Source organism: Rhinopithecus roxellana, chromosome 10 (assembly GCF_007565055.1).
Source record: "Rhinopithecus roxellana isolate Shanxi Qingling chromosome 10, ASM756505v1, whole genome shotgun sequence".
NCBI lineage: Eukaryota > Metazoa > Chordata > Mammalia > Primates > Cercopithecidae > Rhinopithecus > Rhinopithecus roxellana.
Window position 1 is genome coordinate 70,741,291 of NC_044558.1, and position 24,336 is coordinate 70,765,626.

The window sequence follows — 24,336 nt, forward strand, 5'->3', positions numbered from 1 at the left end:
TGATTCTATTAGACAGCTTTTGATATTTTGCAGCTGTGACTCAGGGAAACCCAGAGGTCTTAGAAGTAATTATGAAGGGAATCATGGCCATTGCACTGCCGGAATTGCAGGTACCTTTCCACTCAAGATTATTGAGATCCCTTATCTACCAGGCACTGGGTTAAGAATTGTGGAAAACGAGATAAATAAGAATGGCATACTCTCCTCAAAGGACTCACAGTCTAGGGAAAATTAAATATACATGCAAATAACTCTAAGAAGCCAGAAAGGGATATCATAGGAAGTCAGAAAATATGCGTCTGGAGAAGCATGAAAGGATTTATGGGGGAGAAGGTATATGTCTAAGGATTGATGGGTAGATAGGATTTTGAGTGAGAAAAGAGGTATCAGGTAGGAGACCATCTAGAGCAAAACTATAGAGACCAGAAAAAAAGTAGTTCAGTGTGACTTGTTTATGATGACAAGCCAGTTTGTGAAACTGGTTTGTGAGAACAAGGGGTGGGATACAATTAGAAATATGAATTAGGGCGAAGTCAAAGAGGACCAATGAGGATCATGCCTAAGAAATTTAAAAAATTCTATAGGTATAGGCCGGGCGCGGTGGCTCAAGCCTGTAATCCCAGCACTTTGGGAGGCCAAGACGGGCGGATCACGAGGTCAGCAGATCGAGACCATCCTGGCTAATACAGTGAAACTCCGTCTCTACTAAAAAAAAATACAAAAAACCAGCCAGGTGAGGTGGCGGGCGCCTGCAGTCCCAGCTACTTGGGAGGCTGAGGCAGGAGAATGGCGTAAACCCGGGAGGCGGAGCTTGCAGTGAGCTGAGATCCGGCCACTGCACTCCAGCCTGGGCGACAGAGCCAGACTCCGTCTCAAAAAAAAAAAAAAAAAAAAAAAAAAAATTCTATAGGTATAGAAAAACTTGATTTTTTTTTTTTTTTTTTTTTTTGGACTGGGTATCAGAACTGTATCTTGAGAAGTTTAGTGGACAATTCTTATCATAAAATATCAGCAAACTGAAAAGTGACAGACTGGAGATGAAAAGTCAAGGAAGGAATGCTCCAAAAGCTGAGGACCCATGTGATGATGCATAACAAGATTTTGTATTAGATAGTCTCATGTAAGAGAATATAATCTTGACTTTACCAAGAGAAATGTGAACTTTCATTTATCAAAAAAGTTTGAAGACATATTATTCCTAAGCCTTGAAATAGTAAATATTGCGTCTATCCGAGATCTTGTAGGTAAGAATAAGAGCTGTGGTATTAGAATGCCTCGATTTGACTCATGTTTTACTCAGTGACCTTTGCCAAGTTACTTAGCATTTCTAACATTTCATTTTCTTAGAATGAAAATAGTAGCTAATTAAGGAGGGTATTTTTTAAGGATAAAATGGAATAGGAAAAGTGGTTGGAATAGGGCCTGTTACATAAAGGCCCAATATATTTTGCTTATTGTTATCACTTATCCAGTAAGTATGTATTATTTTTTCTCAAGGAGTTAAATATCGAAATATGGTAGAAAAGGCTAATTAATAATATATCAAACAACTTGAAACAAGTCTACTTGAGGAAGTTGTACTCTAGTATAAGAGAGGAATCAATTTGGACTGTTATTTTGTTCTTTAAAGTAAACTTTTATGGAAATAAGACATCCAGCAAAACTTCAAATCATAATGGTCCAGTTCAATGAATTTTCCAAAGTGAACACACTTATGTAGACAATGCTCAAATGGAGAGCATCAGCAACCCCTTTTCTGACATCAAACATAATAGATTCATTTGCCTGCCTTTGAACTTTATATGAATGGAACTTAGAACATTTGTGAGAGTTAGGATATCGTACTTGAGACTCATTTATGTTGCATGTAATTGTAGTTTCTCATTGCAATCTAGTACTGTGTCATATAAGCATATAACTTCTATGGCTTTTATGTAACTGCTATGACTTCTATTAATAGATGAATTAATATGATTTGTATTAATATTTATCCTTCAGTTGACAAATATTTGGGATTGTTTTTAGTGTGGGACCTACAAACAATGCTGTGATGAACATTTCTCAGACATGTCTTTTGGTGAACATGTATGTCCGTCTCTTTTGGCTAGGTAGCCAGGAGTTGAATTGCAGGATCTTAGTGTATATAGTGTAAACTAGTTTAGTTTTAGTAAATACTATATGACAGTTTTCTAAAGTGGCTGTATGAGAATTCTGGTTGCCCCAAATCCTTGCCAACACTTGATATTATCAGACTTTTAAATTTTAGTAATTCTAGTGAGTATGTAGTGGTATTTCTTTGTGGTTGTAGCTGACATTTCTCTGATGGCTAAATTGTTTATTCCCAGGGGATATCCTATTTTCTGAAGCACCTATGGAAGTCTTTTGTCCACTTTTCTGTTGGATTTTCTGCATTATCTTATTGATATATGGGAGTTATTTTTGGTTCTGGGTATAAGTACCTTGTTAAATATATGTATTGAAGGACATATCACCGCTTCATTTCAGTCTTTTATGGCCATCCAATCCCAGAAATAGCTACTGAGAAGTAGCAACAGTAAATGAGTTTCTACTTCTTTGCATTAAGTAGATAGACGGGAGGTTCTGAGAGGATTAAAACGAACAAATATGGAGAGAAGAGCAAACTGTTCTGTTTAGAGAATGGATGGCTTGTGTGTATAGCAAAGATTTATTTTAAAATTATTTGAAAGGCAAACTTTTTAGGAGGGAAAACTTGCTACTTTACTCTGCCAGTTTAATTAAGATAAGAAAGATTAGTCTCCCTGCACTATTTCTCCTTTTAAAAAATGCTAAATCCCTAATTTTTAATCTTTATGAATTTCTATTAAGTTTATTTGTTCAGTAGATATTTACCTAGCAGTTACTACGTGTTAGGTACTAACAGATGTGGAGGATAAAAATACAATTAGATCAGGACATAGGAGAGTTTGTATTACAGCACAATAAAAAATGTTAAAACGAAAGAATATACATATGGTTAGTTCTGCGCACACAATCATGTGAGTGCAGAGGTAAGTGTTTAGGAATGTGGTGGGATATGGGATGGGAAAGATTCTTCAAGGGCTGAAAAGGGAAGAAATGAATTTTCTTCTCCCTGAGTCAAGTTTCATTATTGTTAGCTTTTTCAGGTGTTTTGAATATCAGTTTGATATTTGGTAAAGTATTCTATCTCTGGAAGTTAAAACCCATTCAAAATCAGTAGAAACTTGCAATGAAATTAAATTTGCAGGAAAAAGAGTTTTATAAAATCAATTTGATATGCTTAATCATTAAGTTTAGATAATTGAAATAAACATATGATTGTCAAATTATTTTGAGACAAATATTTCTTTTAAAGTGGTATTTATTAGTAAGAATTACTCTAAATTAAAATAGCTCTAAAATATGAATAACAACATACCTAAAATACCAAAGCAAGCAGTCAGATTTCTAGTTTGTTATAATCATTAAAATTGTCAGAAAAAGACTTGCCTGCAGTAGAACTATTTCTATTTCTTTCCTATAACTTTTTTCAAGGTGTAAACACAGATTTAGGAAAGTTCATGTCTTTTATTATAGTAGATTTTGCCCATCATACACAAACCCTATAATATTTGATAGAAAAAAATCAGAAGACATTTTGTGTCACTGATGATTAATCATTCTGTTTGTGATGTCATTAAATATAGTGTGATAATTAAAATGTGTGAATGATAAAGTATAAATGATAATGTGTAAACAATGTGACTATGTTCTCTTTAGGAGAAGGTAAGAAAAAAAGAATTTATACTGATACACTAATAAAAAAATTATTACTGGCTGGGGAAGGTGGCTCATGCCTGTAATCCCAGCACTTTGGGAGGCTGAGGCGGGCAGATCACGAGGTGAGAAGATCGAGACCATCTTGGTTAACATGGTGAAACCCCGTCTAAAATACAAAATACAAAAAATACAAAAAATTAGTGGGGGTGGTGGCGCGCGCCTGTAGTCCCAGCTGCTTGGGAGGCTGAGGCAGGAGAATGGCTTGAACCTGGGAGGCAAAGCTTGCAGTGAGCTGAGATCGCGCCACTGAACTCCAGCCTGGGTGGCAGAGCCAGAAACTCCGTCTCAAAAGAAAAAAAAAGAAAGTTGTCTATTCTATCAGCTAGAGAATGTTCGTTGTTCTATCTGAGGGCAACCTCTTTATTGTTTATTCGTGGGCCTTAGGAGAGTTTTCACATCTAGAAATCAGGAAGATAATCAGACATGACATATCCCTCACTCCTGGACATTTCTTCTGTGGCAGGGAGCTGGCTCACGGATAGTGGCTCAAATGGGATCCTGTCTCCTTGTCAGCGTTTCTCTTCTAAAATTGGCAAGGTGTCAATCAGTTGAAATCAGGAGAACTTTCTTGTCTCTGTTGATCCACAGGGTATCCCTTAGAGTCAGAACAAAACAACAGAAATCTTGAAAAAGAGATCTATTACGTGCAGCTTTCCTTTCAGGGTTATTTTTGTGGGACTAAAGATCATTCAACTCTGCGCCATTCAGATAAAGTAGATTGCATATTTAAAAGGTCTTTGCTGTACGTATACATTTCAACTTTGTAAAACCGCACCCTTTAAATAAAAATGCTCAGGCGACTGAATTTTCTCTCCACTGAAGAGTAGCTGTAGAATAGTATATCAGATCTTAACGTTTCTGGAGCAAAAATGTTAGACAATTTGAAGCTTTGTAATGTAAAAAAGTATAAAAATAATTTGAGTAGAAATACAGAAAGCATATGTAAGCCTGATTATCTCTATATATACAAGCTTGTTCCTATGGCTTTTTTCTACATAGCATCGGTTCATTTTCTTATTCAGTAAACATTTATGGAACTGGTTTCTGCCCTTATTGAGTTTAGAATTCTCATTTATAATGTCATCATTTTATTCAAATTTCTAGTGCGTTAATAAGGTATTCCATGTATTCATATATGGTAAAGTAGGCGATTTAATATTATGGTATACACTGAGGAGGTACCTTAATAGATTTCTTTGTATTTTATTAAATGCTCTCTCTAAAGTTTTCTGTGTCACTCTGAAGCTCTGAAAATTTTACATAGTTATTTTTAAAGTCAAAATATGGAGAAAACTGTGATGAATAGTTGCTTATTCTTACAGATTGGAGAAATGTTTTTTAATTTATTTATTTTTCATGCTTAGAAGAATTCTATAAATGTTTTTAAAAGAGACGTTACTTGGAAAGATGTTTAGCTTATGGTATTAAAAAGCAGACGCTGGGCTGGGCGTGGTGGCACATGCCTGTAATACCAGCACTTTGGGAGGCTGAGGTGGGTGGATCACCTGAGGTCAGAAATTCAAGACCAGCCTGGTCAACATGGTGAAACCCCATCTCTACTAAATATACAAAAATTACCCAGGCATGGTGGCAGGTGCCTGTAATCCCAGCTACTTTGGAGGCTGAGGCAGGAGACTTGCTTGAACCGGGGAGGCACAGGTTGCAGTGAGCCAAGATCGTGCCATTGCACTCCAGCCTGGGCAACAAGAGCAAAACTTCGTCTGGAAAAAAAAAACAGGGAAACAAAAAACAGATGCTTTTTGAAAACCGATTTTATCAGAAGCTAAAATTTAAAAGTCTGGGGAAAACTTAAAGGTTTTATTTAGACACCTGATGTCATAGTAAAAGAGGCAATATAAAACTTTGACACTGATTTGATAATTTTGAAGACTAAACAATGGCAGAATCCCTTTCTGTCAAAGGATGCCCCGTAATTCAGGTAGAATTTGCATTTTTCTCATTTGAGTAAACAACAATAATGCAATGTTTTCATTTGTCCATAAATAATGCATATATCTAAAGAGTTAAATTATTGTGATTCTTGAAATATTTTTAAGATATAATTTTCCCTCTCTTTTTATCATATCTTTAAAATTGGGGAAGACTTCCAGTTTTCTCTTTCTTATCCCTTCTTATCTACACAAAGCATAAATTCTTTGAAGACAATTTCCAATTGAAGTGCGTAAAGCTGCAGTTGTGTCCTAGTGAAACTTCCGAAAGTTGGAGGCCATACATAATACAATATAGCCCATTTCTTCTTAGGAAAACTAAACAAACATTTGCTTCCAATTCTCATTCTGCACCCTGAAGTAAGAATCAATCAAATTCCTCCCCTATAGGGCAAATATTTGAAGACAATTGTTTCTCTCTGCCTTCTGTTTTCCAGAAATCCAAGTCTTTCCTCCCCTAGAAGTAATCTCTAATCCTTTCATCTGTGTCTTTTGATATTTACCCTCCATATTGCCAAATAATAGGCTTATTCAGCTGTTTCTGGATATATCCAAACAAATTTACCTGTTGACTCCCTTTTATAGAGGTTGAGAATTCCAAATTAATTCCAAATCAATTTTGATTAAGTCAGCAGTGCTGCTATGTCAGTGTGGAGCCAAGTAGTGTACTGTCCTTTCTTACACAACTCTTAATTTTTCCTGCGGTGGATTGCCTTATTTTAAAATTTGCTTAGTTTTGTTATGTTTTAATCACTGTTTTTTTTTCTTCAAGGGCTTGAACAGGTATGTAAAATATCTATAAACGGTTTTCCTAAACGCTCAGATATTTCCTGTATTTTGGACTCCTTCCAGAGACCCCTCCACCCTCAATCTGCCTCCTCTGATCTGGCACAGATGACCTTAACCCTGCTTTACCAGTCTCTCATCCTGTGAAGTGTTTTCACTGGTCTTTGGTTTTGATAACTTTTTCTTACATCACATATATTTCTCTTTTTTTGGTTTACCCTCTCATACTAAAACACTTCTTCCTGCCAGTACCTTCCTTAAAAATGAAGAAAATGAGAGGTACAATTTTCCTTCTGTGCAAACCTGGAACTCTCTTTAGTCAATCCTTATATTGGAATAATTGACTACCTATAAAATTCTAGCTTGAAAATAATTTCCCTCAAAAATTTTAAAGCATTGCCTATTTTACTTTAGCATTCTGAGCTATTATTGCGAAGTCCGAATGCATTCTGATTCCTTCCCTGTTGTTATGTGCCCTTGTTTCCATGCCTGTTCCACTGAAGCTTTTGGTATTTCCTTTCTGTTTATCCCTGTCATTCTTACAGTTTCTGGTGAAGTGACTTAGTGTTTACGAATGTGCTTAAAATTTAGTTTGCTAGACGTTCTTTCTGTAAGCTCTTTCATTAAAAAGATTTGTATTGGGAAAATTGGTTGTATTACACTTTGATAATTGCTATGCAACCATTTTTTTTTAACTCTTTCTGGTTGAATATTGGGATTCTTGGATTGGTCTTCTAATTTTCTTGTTTTTATCTTCCTATTTCTACTTCTGTCTTTTGATTTTACTTGATGGGAAACTTTATCAATATTTAAACTTTATATTGAATTCTTTATTTTAGTTATATTTTTTAATTATCAAAAGGTTTGTCTGAATTCTTATTGTTTTAGTGTCATAGTATTCGATTTTTGTTTTGTCCATATAGGATCTACATTTCTGTCATAACTACAGTATATTTTTTTGGGGGGATAGTTTATCTTTATTGTCTTTTGATAAAGACACACTCAGGATTTGAGAAAGGAAGTAAAAAAAGGGAATAGAGGTTTAGTATGCTTTTAAATTATTGTGTCAAGAACTATTTCAGGTTTATTCATACATTATCTAATTTAATCTCACAACCACCTTGAGATGTAGGTGTTATTATTATCATAGCTTCTGACAACTGAGATTCAATTGTAGGCCTCTGACATCAAATCTCATCTACTACTAGATTATTATTCCATCTGCTACTCTCCACTAGTGAAAATGATGAAACCCCGACTTAAATATTGATACAAATAATTTTGTGTGATTAAAGGCAAAATCTTAGAAATTAACTTAAATTCATTGAAATATGAAATTAATCTCTAAAACATTCTCCCTCAACTTTTTTACATATGGAAAACAGACATTAATATGTGCAGTGGGTGTGGTCTTTTAATCTCAACTCTGACGTTTCTCTTTTCAAAGCATGCATAGAACTCATTTATTTCTCATCTCAGAGTACTCTGTGCATATTCCTTTTTAGGCCTTTATAACCCTACTTAAAAGCAAACTTCTTGGCTTTATGGCTGTTAACTCCCACAGCTAGCACATAAAACATCTGTGGAAACTTGAAATGGTAAATCCTGCTATTTTGTTGGCACTCGATTTTAAGAATTTGTAAATGTTACCATAGTAAGTAATGCCTTAAAAGACAATATTTTTTTTAAAAGGTATGCTTTAGATATTTTTCTGATCTCTTTATCTTTTTATGGTCTACTCACACTGAATAGTTTTCTACATTTGTCAGTCCAAGAAGGCAGACGGTCATGCTTCTGGATGTAGGCTCCCAGGGGTAAGATGGGAGTGGAGTTTTTATAATGGAATTGGCGCACATTCTTGCAAAAGCAGTGTTTCAGTTGATTTGTGTAAAAACATTAAGAAAAAGTGAATTCGCAATAATGGCCCCAAAGAAATTGTTAAAAATAGACAAGACTTGCATTATTCTCATATTAACCATACCATTTTTCTCCATGTCACCCTATACTTGTAAAGGTTCATGTTACTGGATGAGTCAATAAAAACTCCAAACAGGAACTCTTTAGGTGAGTTCCACTTGCTAAACAGATTTTATAGAGGAGTCCAAAATGTTCATTTCCCCTTTGTAGTACACACAAACAATATTATTAGAAAGTTAAAAGTATAAATTACAAGCTTTAAATGAATGGCAATTTTTCTTGAGTACTTTTGCTACAAATAGTACTCACATCTTGAGTTAGACTTACATTTACTCTTGCTTCTACCAAAATACACTCAAGTTCAAGAACTAATGTTTGTAGGTTTGAAATGATTCTTTATCAAAACTTACTATTGAAGAAAATTAATCCAATCAATTGAGTCCTTTAATTCCCACTCACTAGGATGATTTCTTGTTCTGATTTTCCAATAGTTATTTGTGGAAAATAATATTATAAAATGAGATAAGTGAATATTTCTGTACAAGATACTTGCATAAGTTACTGCAGCTTTCCCTCGTTTTATATTTGAAAGTGAAAATAATCACAAAACTTTTCCAAAATTATAATATAGAAAATATTAATAATTATAGTAAATTATCTTTATTACTTCCAATTGAGTTACATGAATTTCATGTAAGTTCTCTCATAGTGCATGGATTAGCCAAGAACTGTAAATTCATTATGAGTGTATGTACATATACATATATGCTCAAAATAATATAAAATTACATATGATTATTACAATGATATTAATTTAATGAAAGTCTGCTGGATATATTTGTTGTAAATCATTTGGTTTTTTCCTTTGAGAGTCAAATATATTTGCAAATTAATCTGATTTTTAAATTTTTAAAAGTCTGGAGCTACAAATTTTAAATATGATTAGATGCAATGCAATGGAGTGAAATATTTCAGTGATAAATATTTTTAAAACCAAATGCTGTCTTGGCTTATTAGAGCTGAATAGTCAAAGAACGCCTGTAACAAGTTAAAAAGGACATTTTCAAACTCCATTAAACTTTAAAACTATAAGTATAATCTTTCAGGAAGCACTATGAATGGGGTCCCTGTTGATGGATTTAGTGTCTTACTCCCTAGAGCACATGTGCATTGAATTAAAGGAACAGTAGCAGTAGTATTTTAGAGTTGACACTCTACTCTTAATATGCATATTTTGTCAATTTTTTTTTGTTTTAAGCAGAAATACATCCTACTACTCTATTATAGCTACTTTAATGTTTTACTTTGCTGCTAGCTGAGACACTCAATTTAAAAAAGGTTTCTTCATTCTAGGGAATTCCCTTAATTACAAAGTAGTTGTATGAACTCTTATCTAAGATTTTCCTATAGTGGGCTTTTCTCTTGGATCTACAAGTATCATTGGCTTCTGGATTGAGATATAGCCTCCTTGTTTTATTTAAAGAATGTTATTATAGGCTTCTAAAAAAAAATGAAAGACAAATACATGGATGCATACACATGATAGTGTTTTATTTCTCAAAATATCTAATTTGTGGTCTGTTTAGACCTGAAATTCTATCATTTCCTGATTTAATATGTTGTTTCATACACTAATCTTTTATTTCATAATAGTGTTCTAAAGACATTTAATATAATCAAACATCATTTAAAAAATTCTTTAGCAAAAATAGCTATAATGTGTTTTTTACTAAAATATTTTAATTTAACTTTGCTGCAGATGCATAAAATATTTTAATTTTGAAAATAGATAAAAACAGGACAAATAATACATATTCTAATGTTGAAAACTTCATCGATACATTTGGAATTGCCAAAGACTAAGGAAAACACAACTAATCATCTCAAATTGTTCCAAGAGAGACACTCCAACATCTGATTATCTTTAGCTATTATAATATGTGGATGTTTAAATAAAAACCACTCTATTTTATGTATTGTATGATATATCTTATGAAGTTGCACCTATCTTGATGGAAATGATTTCTGGTTTGTAATGAGAAAGTGGACTTGAATTTGTAATGTATAATATGTGAGTTTCCTTAAGTTTACCTTTACCTAAACAAAAAGGTTGCATGAACCCTCAGCATGCTTTATTTGGTGGTCTGCAGAAATTAGCTAATACCTGGCATAAAATGAGCAATAGGATAGACATGATACCCAGCCATATGGTTATAAGCGCTTACACTTTCAACAATGACTTACGCACCTTGCTGTCAGAAAACAGATAAAGAAAAGTGGCATATCTAGTAATAAAGTAAAAATTTGTTTTTATCTGATCATTTGATGACTTCTTAAGGATTGTGTTTTTAAAAAAAATCAGAAAATTTCAAAAGCCAAAGTGAATTTAAATAATGCCACCTCATTTATTTTTATTCAGTTTTGTCTTTTCTTATTGTCATTTTTTGTTTAATAACAACAATAGAGGACTAAAATAAAATGATTGAGGGAGAAAAATGATAATTATGAAGTTTACGTCTAGTTAGGTTATTTATGGTAGCTTAAAAAATTAAGTGGCATAATTTTTAACCATCCCTAAAATGGTTTTTGAAAAAGTATATGAAATGTTTACAATTATATTATCAAATTTTGGAATGTTTAATTGAATTTATTTATTATTATTTTAATTTTTATTAGAGAAGAGGTCTCTCTCTATTGCCCGGGCTGCAGTGCAGTGGGGTGATCCTGGCTCACTGCAACCTCCGTCCCCTGGGCTCCAAGTGTCATCACACCTCAGTCTCCCAAGTAGCTGGGACCACAGATGTGCATCACTATCACCATGCATGGCTAATTTGTCTTTTGTAGAGATGAAGTCTCATTTTGTTACCAGGCTGGTCTCAAACTCCTGGGTTCAAGCAATCATCTGGCCTCAGCCTCCCAAAGTACTGGGATTACAGGCATGAGCCACCTCACCTGGCCTCTATTTAATTTAAAATATTTTTCTTATCAGCAAATGTGGAGGCATGTTTAAGGAGCAGTAGTTTAGCTGTTGTAAGATACTTCTAGCTCTTACTGATTAACCTGGAATAACTAAACAATCTCTGCTTCAGCAACAGAGTCATTGTCAAATTCACTCATTGAAAGTTTTTTCAGCTGGCAATAATTTAGGCTATGTACAGATTTAGAAAATTTTAAATTATAACACAATAATTTATATGAAGGAAACATGTATGAAGGTAAACTAGGTTTTCTTTGAAGTCTCTCTCAGTAATCAACTTTATCTTAATACTCACTAAAATATTTAGCATAAAACTTACAGTTGATGTCAAAGCCTTTTTCTAATATTGTGTTTCAAAGACTAATTTTTAGCATATTAAATATTAGTTTTGATACTCTTTTAGAAGTTTAACCAAAGTTTAGATGATTAACATAAAAACAAATATATATATACCTTCATCCATAGATGAAGCTATGCAGTAGCAAATGAAATGGATATCTGCTACTTTTCTAGCCAAGCTTAATTTAAAAATCCAATGGATAAATAATGCTTACTCTTAATTTTAGTTTCACTTGATTTTTTATACACCAAACTTCAGGTCTTTTTTTCAAATAGCCAACTAAGGATTTTTGTAGCTAAAATTGAGGATGATCATTACTATGTAAAATAACTATTACATTGGAAATGTACCATCTAAATCAGTTCATGTGGTGCCAGAGGAGTATCTACTATTTCAGATAAACATTGGTCAGTAAATTGATGCCAGATCCTATGGTTCATGCTGCATTGGTATTATTTCCTCCTTGTAAAAGAAAGGTAGAATGATTCGTGACACACTAAATTAAAAACGAGTGATTCTGGGTGCTATTTGTGTGTGCGTATGCGTGTGCGCATGTGTGTGTGCGTGCGTGGGTGTGTTTCCCTACAATATGTCTATTCTCAGCAGATTTTATAGTCTGGAAAGGGAAAGAGACATAGAACAGACAATTACAGGTGTACTGAGTATAGCAAAGAAGAAAGGGTGCTAAAAAAAAGTCTGTAAGATCTAATCTCGTCTAAATTGGATATCAGACATCCTCCATCAGAGAAGGGAGTTTTGAGAAGGAAATGAGATTTAAACTCACCACTGAAAAGTATGTAGGGATGAAATGGGTGAACGTGTTGGAGTGGGAGAAAATGATATGATGCATGTGCAATGATATGATAACTTGAGCTGGGAATGAACAGAGTATTTTCCAGGAAACAACATTCATAGGTCAACTCTCCATCTCTTCTCTATCTGTCTCATCTTCACTATTCCATTTGCTTTATGGGAGACATTTTCAATCTTGTCCTGAATCTAATCAATGTGATGTTCTGCACTACTCTTTTAGTTCTTTATTGATTTTATTTTATTTTATTTTGCATTTTGCTATAGCATTACAGATGTCTTCAGAGTTTTCTTAGTTTGGCTATTTCTCTCTTTAAAAAAAATGCCTTTCATCTTACCTTTACCCAGAGATGTATATGAAATAAGTATTATTTTACCAATATTACATATGAAAAATGAAGGTCTAGTGAGGTTAAATAACTTACTTATAGTTATCCAGCTTGTAAAATCTATAAAGGGCACAGTTTATGCATGACTACTGTAACAGTTACTTTTCAGGGATATATAATTACTAGTTAGGGTACATATTAATTCTAACCAGTACCTGTGTGTTTCCCCGTACTGTCAGAAGGGATACAGTGCCAGATCAATATAATAGTTTAGGGAAGCCTAAAAAAACAAAACTTCCATCCTAGAACTAAAGCTAAATGAATTTTATTTCCTTATTTTATTTTGTTTTACAATTTAAGTTTCCAGAATTAATTGACAAGACTCCCACAAATTAAGTCAATACACTCATTCTTCTGTAGTATCCTATATATAAACAAAAAAATCCACACCTAAAAATGAGAAGTAATCTTACTCTATAATTATGTACAGCTTTTCACTAAAAATAAAAATATACTTGTTCCAAAGTTATCATGTTAGAGGGGACTACATTTTCAGCACTTGCAAAATTTGCATTTGTTTCAGATTCCCTGTTTTATCTTAGACATCTGTCTTCACCTAATTTATAAGAATTATCAGTTCGGGGCACTTGTATGTTTATTTAGTATCACTACTTCTGAAATGGGTTGTGTTGTATCTACTGTTCTATAGTAGTCGTTGGGAAAAAAAAAAAATCTCAGCAAGAGTTTAAGACTAATTAAGGGAACCAGGGCTGATTGTCAAGAAAAATTCTTTTGATGAGAATGCTAGAAATGAATTACACAGCATTAAATAAAACCTCAGAAGACTATGATGGTATCAGGGTTATAAAACAGAGGGAAAAAAACAACAGATTGCTGGGATACCAGAAGAAAACACTGCATCTTTGAATACTCCTACCAAATGGGCTATTTTGTGGAATCCTTACAACTCAGAATGTATTGCGGATTGAAAGGAAGGTATCACTAGTTGTTTACTCTATGGATGCCTCATTCCAACTAAAACATAACTCTTTGCATAACATGTCCTGTTTTACTTTAGAGAAATCCCCAGATGGGATTTCATCAAATATGATAAAATGCTGGGCTTATTCCTCTTTAAATCTCTAGGATAGAATCTGTACTTACCCTCTTCAGATCTTGGAGAAAAAGAGCTTTACTTAAGTATATCTAAAGCATAATTCATTTTGTAATTCTTTGATTTTGTATTTTTTTCTGTCATTCCTAGAGGACTTTTGGTTTTTTAACCAATGAATATATTTCATGGAATTTAAAATTTTTAAGTAAATTATTTTAGAGTTTAATAAAAGCAAATTAAAAATTGCTTATACCATTAATCAACATCCATCAGCTGATAGTTATTACACATGCCACTTTGTATGTGATATGGGTGATCTAAAAGGGCTTGACCTCCAGGAAGCTGGGTAGATGAAGCATGTGACTAAAGTTGAAAATGTAGAAAATGATGAAGTGCTAAAAACAGGGTAGGACTCAGAACAGTTCAGGGAAGTGAAAGATTGATGTGTATTTACTCTAGACATGGGATTGAATTAGGGCTTTAAGGATAATTATTAGAGGAAGTGATTAGTCTAGGTAAAGGAAATAACGAGTTAGGCCCCGTGTTTCAGTGAATATGTCACATTAAAGAGAAAGCAATTATGCTTAAAGGGAGCAAAGGTTTGCATGGCGAAAAGCAGCAAAATATAAAGTTGGGAAGGCATGTTGACTAAAATTTGGTGGATCAAGAAAGCAAGGAGTATAAGTTTGACTTGCTATTAAGACAATAAGAGAGCCATTGCCAGCTCTTGAGCAAAAAAAGCATAAAAATATGCTTATATATTATAAAATAGAAAGATTGATAAAAATAGATTTATGTTGATTAAAATAACAAAGAAGAGAGAGAAGCAAAGATGACCTAAAGTTATAGAGTAGAAGACTATTCAGTTTCTTGAAAAATAATTCTTAACTTTGGCAGTGTACTACCTGTGTGAGTTTACATTCCACTCATAGATAATGCTTATAAAGGAAATGTATTGCTGAATTCTTAATTAGAATTTGGAATTTAACTTGTCCCCTCTTATGTTACATAACTTTGTAAGTGAATTGGCAATTCTTATCAGAAATATCAACAAGTTACTGTATATTTACTGGCTGATTCTTGGATTCTTGGCATTGTTAAAAGACCTCTGGGAATTTTACAAAACAGACACACCTGGACAATGTCTAGATAAGTCATATCAAACATAGATATAAGACCATTCACCTTTGTCCGTCAACAAACTTACCTAACTTACCTCTCCTTCAAGAATGAATTTAAATATTACCTTCTCTTTGAGCACTTACAAATATCCTAGAAAGAAATGGCTACATTTCATGAATTTTTAAATTCCATCACATTTTTTATTGTATCCTTTTAATGGTATTTAGTGTCGTGTAGTGTTTTTGTTTTTCTGATCTTCACTGAGTGCAATATTAAGACCTACACTGGTATAATTCACTTCATAGATGATGTGTATCATTTAGATTATAAGCACTTTGAGGATACATCAAGAGCAAAAGCAAGAGATGCTGTTTAATGAATCTTTGCGTGACTTCGCAATAATTATTACCTTTTAATAAAGTGACTAGCAGAGGGGGTAATCAATGTTTCCTTTGTTCAAAAGGTCACAGTTTAAAAGTATTATTTTGGGGAAAATTATTCTTCCATGTGTGAACATATACATACTCAAAGTAGTCAGCACAGTCCCTAGTATATATTTGACACTCAATAATATTTGATTGTTTTAGTATATAATAGGTTATACTCTGAAAAGTAAACAATGAAGAAAAGAAAGAGGCAAGGAAAGTGCCCAAGATATGTGGTCAGGAACGATAAAGCATATAGGTAGGTCTAGATCAATAGGAGGAAAGAATGTATCTTAATACAACATACGAAGATCCACCATTAGAGATTTTCACAGAACCAAGTGTGTTCTAAGTGGCATGGAATGACTGTAAGTATTAATGAGGTGGAGGAGAGGTAGAGAACATCTAAGATATGATAATAGTTCTTAATAATCAATGCATTATTGCAACATATTGCTGCTAATATAAAAAGGTAAATTATCTCCAGACTGTTCATTTTTTAAAAGTTTAAACTATTTGAGTATCAAATAGTCCGTATAGTCTAATATTCTAGGAATTCACAATATGCATAAAATGCATAATGTAGTTTCTAAATGAAACCATATGCCAACTGTTGGAATGAGAAAGGTTGTCTGGACTCCATGACTTCTTTGCTTAGCTTTCCCCTGGTACATATACCATGCTAAAATTGTCAATATCTTCTCTGAGACCATATGAAGGAAAATGGTAGAAGAGGAAGCTAAATGTTTACTGAGGATTTACCAAGTGTAATAGGGTCTGGGTTAGACATTTCATATTCTTTATCTCATGTTAATCTTCATAGCAAGTTTGTAAGGTTGATGTTACTACTCATGTTTTATAAATGAAAAATAAAAATCAAGGCTTGGACAGCTTATGAAATGGGCCTAAAGTTACCCAGCTGTAAGTGGCCGAAGTGGTACTCAATGCCAGAGCCCAAGTGCTTTCTACCACATTGCACTGTCCTCACTCATAAAATGAAAACTGACTGACAAATGAAGTCAAATCGTTATTTTACCTATATTTTTAAAAATATTTCAGTTATTTTTTGTTTACTAAATAAATCAGAGGGCCGATGGTAGGGAAAGACGTCTTCCAGACTGATGCAAAAAACAACCTGAATTGAAATAATGCTAAAAAAAAATAAATTTTCTGCTTTCTCAATCACAGTTTCCTGCACTGAGAGATTACTAAAATTTTTAAATATAGAAAACATACTTTACAGTATAGAAAAGCATATGGAGATAAAAATAAAATGGGTATTGATTCTACAAAATTGAATGCAAGTTTTATTGGATGATAAAAGGAGTTAGTTGAGGATAGACTAACCTTAAAAGATTTAAAGCATTGGTGTGTCAGAAGAGTACCTGGTATATTGTAGACAATCAATACACTTTTTGTAGAATAAATTATAAAAATGTAATCATATTACCTTGTAATATTCACATTAATTGATAGTCCAGAGCAGATTGGTAAATTTTAACTTTTTGCTAATTAGAAATACCAGAGTATATCTTAATAAAAATATCAAAGCAATTATGTATGGATTGTTACATTTTGTACTTCTTTAAGATAAGCTTAAATTAATCAAGAAGAAAATGAATCAAGTGCATTCATATTTCTTTTCTAGTGCTCAGCTTCTTGTGGTAAAGGTAGAAAGTACCGGGAAGTATTTTGCATTGACCAATTCCAAAGGAAATTAGAAGACACAAATTGCAGTCAAGTACAGAAACCTCCAACTCACAAAGCCTGTAGATCTGTCAGATGCCCTTCATGGAAAGCCAATAGCTGGAATGAGGTATATGATGTATATTTTATAATTATATATGTAATTTTGTATTTAAAAAGAAAATCTTAATTCATTCTTATTTTTCATAACCTTTAATGTTTTACTTCTCTAAAATGTATTGTTATGTACTTTTTTGCACTATGCTTTGTTAGTATCAAGACTAAACAGTGTTAACACATTTGCTAAGTTTATAGTTAAATAATAAATTAGTCGTTTGATTTTTTAAAAAATTAATACAGGGTCTTGCTATATTGCCCAGGCTATTGTTAAACTCCTGGACTCAAGCAATCCTCCCATCTTGTCCTCCCAAAGTGCTGGGATTACAGACATGAGCCATTGTGCCCAGCCTAGTCATTTGATTTTTGTGACTATAAACTTAACAAGAAATTGTGTTACTGAATACTAGCAGGGGCTACTGATAATCATAATACTGTTCTCTGCAGTCTAACAGAAAAATATATATGATGATACATTTTGTAACTGCCTTGTTTCTACCCCCAACTTTTGGATTTTAGCTAAGATTGAATCCTGGAGAAGGGACTGGTAAATTCCAGATGGGATTGTAATCAGAGATTGAGAGTTAGGGAGTTGTCAGAGATAGATAGCCTAGGCTGTGCTAGAATGAAAAGACTCACCAAAAATGAAAAGACTCACCAAAAATGAAGTTGATAAATAAATGAGACCCAGGCTAACAATTTAGCCTATAAAAGAAGGGTAATTGATACCACTTGGCATGCTCAGAGAAAAGAGATCAAAATTTAAATTCGGGTAGGCATGCATTTGAAAATGACTGTCAAACACCACCAGCTTGGGAAATATTGAGAAGAAAAAAGCCATGAAAGAAGTCAGAAAAGATAGCTGGAATAATTTCCTGAGGACTGATTTCAATGGGGCTAGACTTTCAACATAGCCATCTGGCTGCTCAGTACCTCAGAGAGCTTATCTATTTCTTAAAGGGCCTAGTCCTGCAAAGGGAAAAAGAAAGCCATCTTCTCATCATGGAACCTCCTTATCTCTGTCAGATGTTTGAGTCTGTCTATTGGGGAGCTAGAAGGAAATGGAGTTTCCCCTGGGGTCCAAAGTCATCATCATTCTCTCTTTGTGCTCAGCATGTCAATGCAGGGCACGCAGCTTTGGAGTGGAATTATGTCAGTGCCTCACTGATGCTGAGTAAAAGCCTCCCAAATTGAGTAAAAATCTCAAATGTCTTTGTAGAAGAGGCAGCCTCTGTCAAGTGTTAATGTGCTGGGGCTTATGGTCAAGAAAACTAGAGGCTAATGTGTCTGTTTTTTAACCCACAAAAAAAGATGTATTATTGGGCATTTGCTTCTATATTGAATGTTCATCAAATCAATCAATTATTTTTCATGCTTTACCAGATGTCATGATTTAAAAGATTTCTCTATTAACTTGTTTAATTTAGTAAATGTCACTACTCCCTACTAAGTTGTTCAAGAAAGAAATACTGGATCCATCCTTATCCTTTTTCCTTGCCTCCATAGTTAGTCACTCAACAGATTCTCTCATTTCTCATTCAAGTAGCTCTTGAATCTCCATTGCACCCACCCCAGTCTAGTTTAATAGTTCATCGTCATCTGTTCCCGAGCCTATAATGGCCTCTCTACATACATTTTGACCATTATTTACATTCATATAGTGTGAGCTCAGAACTCAGATATGCTTGTGTTGCTTAATATCATCTTGGGTCACTTAATAGAATCTGTGACTAAGCATTATCTTTAGGGAGTAAGACTAAAACCTAACCCATGCTCACTTATTCAGAATTATCTCAGACCAGTATCTCTTTTTCTCTTGGCGACAATGGATATTTTGTTTCCTAAGCACCTATCTAAGCTAAATACTTCTTGCTTTGAATACTGTGATCTAATTGCAAAAATACTCACCATCTCTTAAATTATTATGTTTCTCATATTATGGTTTTACTAAAAGTGGAGGTTTGCCTTACTTGATCTGGATAGAGGTGTGGCAGGATAATGGCAAAGTAGCTTTCCCCTAAGGATGTGAAACATTCTAAAGGCACTGAACATGAACGGCCAGAGATCTGTCCAGCAGTTAACTCCCAGTTCCTACATCAGGCAGGAGCCACAGGGACATGGGAGTGGAAGTGGGAGAGACTTTTTATGTCTTGGCCACCAATATTCCTGTTGGCCCCAAAGCTTCTGTTGCTGCTGTGCAGCTGCTGTAGCTGCTGTGGCTGGTATTCATGAGAGACACTTTCTGTCTCTGAACCTCCAGCTCCACAATAGTGAATCCATCATCCGTGGTAACAAATTGGCCTTGGCTTACCACCAAATATGAAATTATGTAAGATCTGCTAAAGGAATGTATTTCAGGGACTTCAAAAATACAAATATGAATGTTTAAGAACTATAAAAAATAGATGCTTTTTTAGACATAATTTGCTTTCTTCTCTTTGAATTGATTTTCCTTGTCATAGAAATTAGTTGCATTCACCCACACAGTCCTCAAATCTCTGCCAGAAACAGATGACCACTTGTGAAGTCATTGCCCTTTGATTTATTCGATAAAAAGCATCCAGACGAAGTTAACAATTGCAAGCTGTCATTGCACTACATATAATAATGTATTAAACAGAAGTGTACTTTCAGAGGTAGTTACAAGATAATCAGTGGTTGCTGCTTTATTCCAGTTGTATAAATTGTAACATTGCTTTAATATAATCACTCTTAAAATAATTTCATTTTATTACTATTTTACATGATGCCTCAAATGGAAAGACTCATTTGGTAAATTTTGGCCACAGAGATGCTCAAATGAGTTTTGAAGGAACACTCTTCATTTGATACTTGTATCTTTTTGTTTAATGAAAGGATTTAGTAATGCATTTTAATGACTGTTGCTAAACAGGAACAAACGTTGCTATGCAGGACCATTTGTCCTCTATGTTCAGATGTATATCCTTAGATGCAAATTAAATAATTGAATCATTTAAAACACACACACACACACACACACACACACACACCCCACCCTCACTTCCTGGAAGCAAGGGGATTTTTAAAATTTAATTTTATCTATTTGGGAATAGCAGCTTCACTTGTAAATTCAAGTTTTTAAAGCTAGTATGGTTCTAGATTCTTCATTGTCTCACATTCCATCTTCTTACTTAAGTGCCATCCAAATGCACAATCTCTATTTAGGAAAAACAAATATTCCGAATTCTCACCTCCCCTTAATCATGGCAAATCTGCTGGACCATTTAGATACCTAAAGAATCTCACACAACAATATTCAATATAGAATCAGGTCAAATCAACCTCTTGGCTGCTTACACCTTCTTTGAGACCCATCATTTTCTTTTTTTTTTTTTATCTTGAAATAATTTTTTTTATTATACTTTAAGTTCTAGGGTATATGTGCATAATGTGCAGGTTTGTTACATATGTATACTTGTGCCATGTTGGTGTGCTGCACCTATCAACTCGTCAGCACCCATCAACTCATCATTTACATCAGGTATAACTCCCAATGCAATCCCTCCCCCCTCCCCCCTCCCCATAATAGGTCCCGATGTGTGATGTTCCCCTTCCCGAGTCCAAGTGATCTCATTGTTCAGTTCCCACCTATGAGTGAGAACATGCGGTGTTTGGTTTTCTGTTCTTGCGATAGTTTGCTGAGAATGATGAAGGATCTAGAACTAGAAGTACCATATGACCCAGCTATCCCATTACTGGGGATATACACAAAGGATTATAAATCATGCTGCTATAAAGACACACACACACGTATGTTCATTGCAGCACTATTCACAATAGCAAAGACTTGGAATCAACCCAAATGTCCATAAGTGACAGACTGGATTAAGAAAATGTGGCACATATACACCATGGAATACTATGCAGCCATAAAAAAGGATGAGTTTGTGTCCTTTGTAGGGACATGGATGCAGCTGAGATCCATCATTTTCTTACTTGCATTGTAAGATCAGAGCTGGGACCAAAGGTGATATAACTTCCAAAATCCCACAAATCTGCTGTCCAGTGCCCCCACCCAAAGCCCCTAATTTGGAAAAAAAAAAAAAAAAAAAGAAACTGTATGCTAAATGCTAGATGTTTAAGAGATTTTGTATTTCTGTAATTCCATATTGTGTAATTTCAAAAATACATAAGTATAAATCTTTATTTCTATATTTTCAGAATTTCTGACATATATGTATATGTTTTATAATTTGAAAAATAGTAAATGTTAATTTTTTAAGTCCCTAAAGCTCCTAAGAATCTGTGATCCCTTCATTTGTAATGTCAGTGACATTTCTACTAGTGAAGGTAGACTAGAGTTCAGGGACAGGGAGGATGTCTTCCTGCTTCCAGCACTGGGTAAACTTTGCTTCCTAATTTTTTCTAGCTAGTGAAATTCTGTTTTTCATTTCAATGCTGTCTGTTAATGCTCCTCCTTTATCATCTTTCTTAATATTTAAAGTGGCCTTTCTTGGGGTAGGCTGAGGTGACGAGCACTCTAACGTAAGGCATTTATCGAACTTTTCAAGGCATAAATAGTTGAATCTCCATAACAAAAGTAAAAAAATGAGAAGAAGAAGGGAGCAGCAAGGGACACATCCTGACACCATATAAGAGTTTTTATTCCCCACAAATGCAGGTATTAATATGTGCATTAGGCAGATGAAGAAACAGCAGCTTATAGAAAGGTTAAGAAGCTTCCATGGAATATTATGCAGCCATAAAAAAGGATGAGTTCGTGTCCTTTGTAGGGACATGGATGCAAATGGAAACCATCATTCTCAGCAAACTATCGCAAGAACAGAAAACCAAATACCACATGTTCTCACACATAGGTGGGAATTGAACAATGAGATCACTTGGACATAGGAAGGGGATCATCACATACCAGGTCCTTTTGTGGTGAGGGGGTAGGGGGGAGGGATAGCATTAGGAGATATACCTAATGTAAATGATGAGTAAATGGGTGCAGCACACCAACATGACACATGTATACATATGTAACAAACCTGCATGTTGTGCACATGTACCCTAGAACTTAAAGTATAATAAAAAAAAAGAAAAAATAGAAGCTTGTGTAGGTCATAGTGCAGGAAATGTTGGGGGCAGGGATTTGAACACAGGTCTATTTGAGCTTTCTCCATTATACTAGTTATCATTATTCCATTATTATCATTATACATTAGCTCATCCTTATATTTCCTTAGCAAATTATTGCCCCTTTGGCCAAGAAGGACACATGAAGTTCACAATTTCAGGCCATCACTGAACTACATATAATAATGTGGTCAATAGAAATGTAATTTCGAAGTTGTGCTGAATTCATTGCAAGTTTTTAATGTAAAAATATCTGTTGCATATATATTTATTTATTTATTTTACAGGTTAAAGGGTAAATAACTGAGGATATAGTTGATCACATATTAAATATGGAGTTGCTTAAATCACTAACATATTAGGTTACATTAACAGAAGGATGATGTTCAAAATGTTGGGCACTAATATATCCTGATCAGATATTTGGAGTAGTGCCTATTCTGGAATACAGATTATAAGAAAAATCTTGACAATTTTCCAGAGAAAAACAATTAAATGGTAGCACCTATACTATGTTGGTTGTCTAGTGTTCTGCTGCTAGTAGCAAGAGTCCTGATTTTATTAGTGGTTTAAACTACAAAGGCTTCTCTTGTTTACGTAACAAAATCAGAGAGTTGCTGGTTTTAATTTTAATTCAGCAGCTCTACAACATTAGAGTGCTGGATTGGCATTTCTGTGATTCTGTTGTTCAACTCGTAATGGTCATAAAATGGCTGCTACAGTTCCAGTCCTCATGTCTTCATACTTTCTCACATGAAAGTAGGTATGTATTTGTTCTACATTTAAAAGGCAGACAGATCCTGGACAGTGCATTAAAGTTTAAAAAATATTCTAGTTCAATATAAGAGAATATTTGCTAACATTGGAGATTAAAAAATGCCATGGCTGCTTTCACAATACAGTGAACCTACCCACAATGAAGTTGAGTAGGTTTTATGGTCACTTATTCATTATTGTTGTAGAAGGATTTCATAATGAAAGAGAAATTAGGATTACTTATTCCTAGAGTCTCTTTAACCTTAAAATACTATACAACTCATGCTAATGGTACTACTATATTATTGATTCCCTTGAAATAAACCATAGTTGCAAATAAGTGACTAATGAAATCAAAACCTTATCCATAATAAAAAAATTATAAACAAAGCATCCAAAGAGAAGAATTCTCTATTTTCATTTTAAATAATTATTTATTACACAGCAGAGTGAGTCAGCTTTGAACCCGTTTTGCAATGCACAATCTAATATTTCCTTATCTCTGCTCTACAATAGCTGTAATGGCTACAGTACCTGTGGATTTGCTAAAATTTACCTAATCCATTTCCACTCTCAAGTCTTTAAAGCACTAATGTATGCAGTGCTACATTTGTTCATAAATATGATATTTATGAACTGTCTGGATTGAGTTATACAATATAGATGAAGTAGTGCGTCCCAATCAGTTAGTTGGTGTTATAATTGCACTTATAGCTTCACAATGCCTTTACATTCATTACCCAGATTTTTTTAAAAGACAAAATTTGACATGCTTATAAATATTAGTTCTATAAAACTGTAAAGGACGGGCGCATGGCTCACGCCTGTAATCCCAGCACTTTGGGAGGCTGAGGCGGGCAGATCATGAGGTCAGGAGATCGAGACCATCCTGGCTAACACGGTGAAACCCCGTCTCTACTAAAAATACAAAAATTAGCTGAGCGTGGTGGTGGGCACCTGTAGTCCCAGCTACTCGGGAGGCTAAGGCAGGAGAATGGCGTGAACCCGGGAGGTGGAGCTTGCAGTGAGCCGAGATCGCGCCACTACACTCCAGCCTGGGCAACAAAGCTGTCTCAAAAAAAAAAAAAA

General features: G+C 34.2%; 1 protein-coding gene across 1 annotated transcript in view; it reads left to right on the top strand.

Annotated features, from left to right (window-relative positions):
- The window catches only part of ADAMTS20 (ADAM metallopeptidase with thrombospondin type 1 motif 20), a 218,081-nt gene that overhangs the window by 145,567 nt on the left and 48,178 nt on the right, over positions 1-24,336 (top strand). Inside the window, exon 29 of the mRNA XM_010382396.2 lies at positions 17,237-17,404. Coding sequence (XP_010380698.2) covers positions 17,237-17,404 — 168 coding nt within the window. The remainder of the gene's footprint in view (positions 1-17,236; positions 17,405-24,336) is intronic.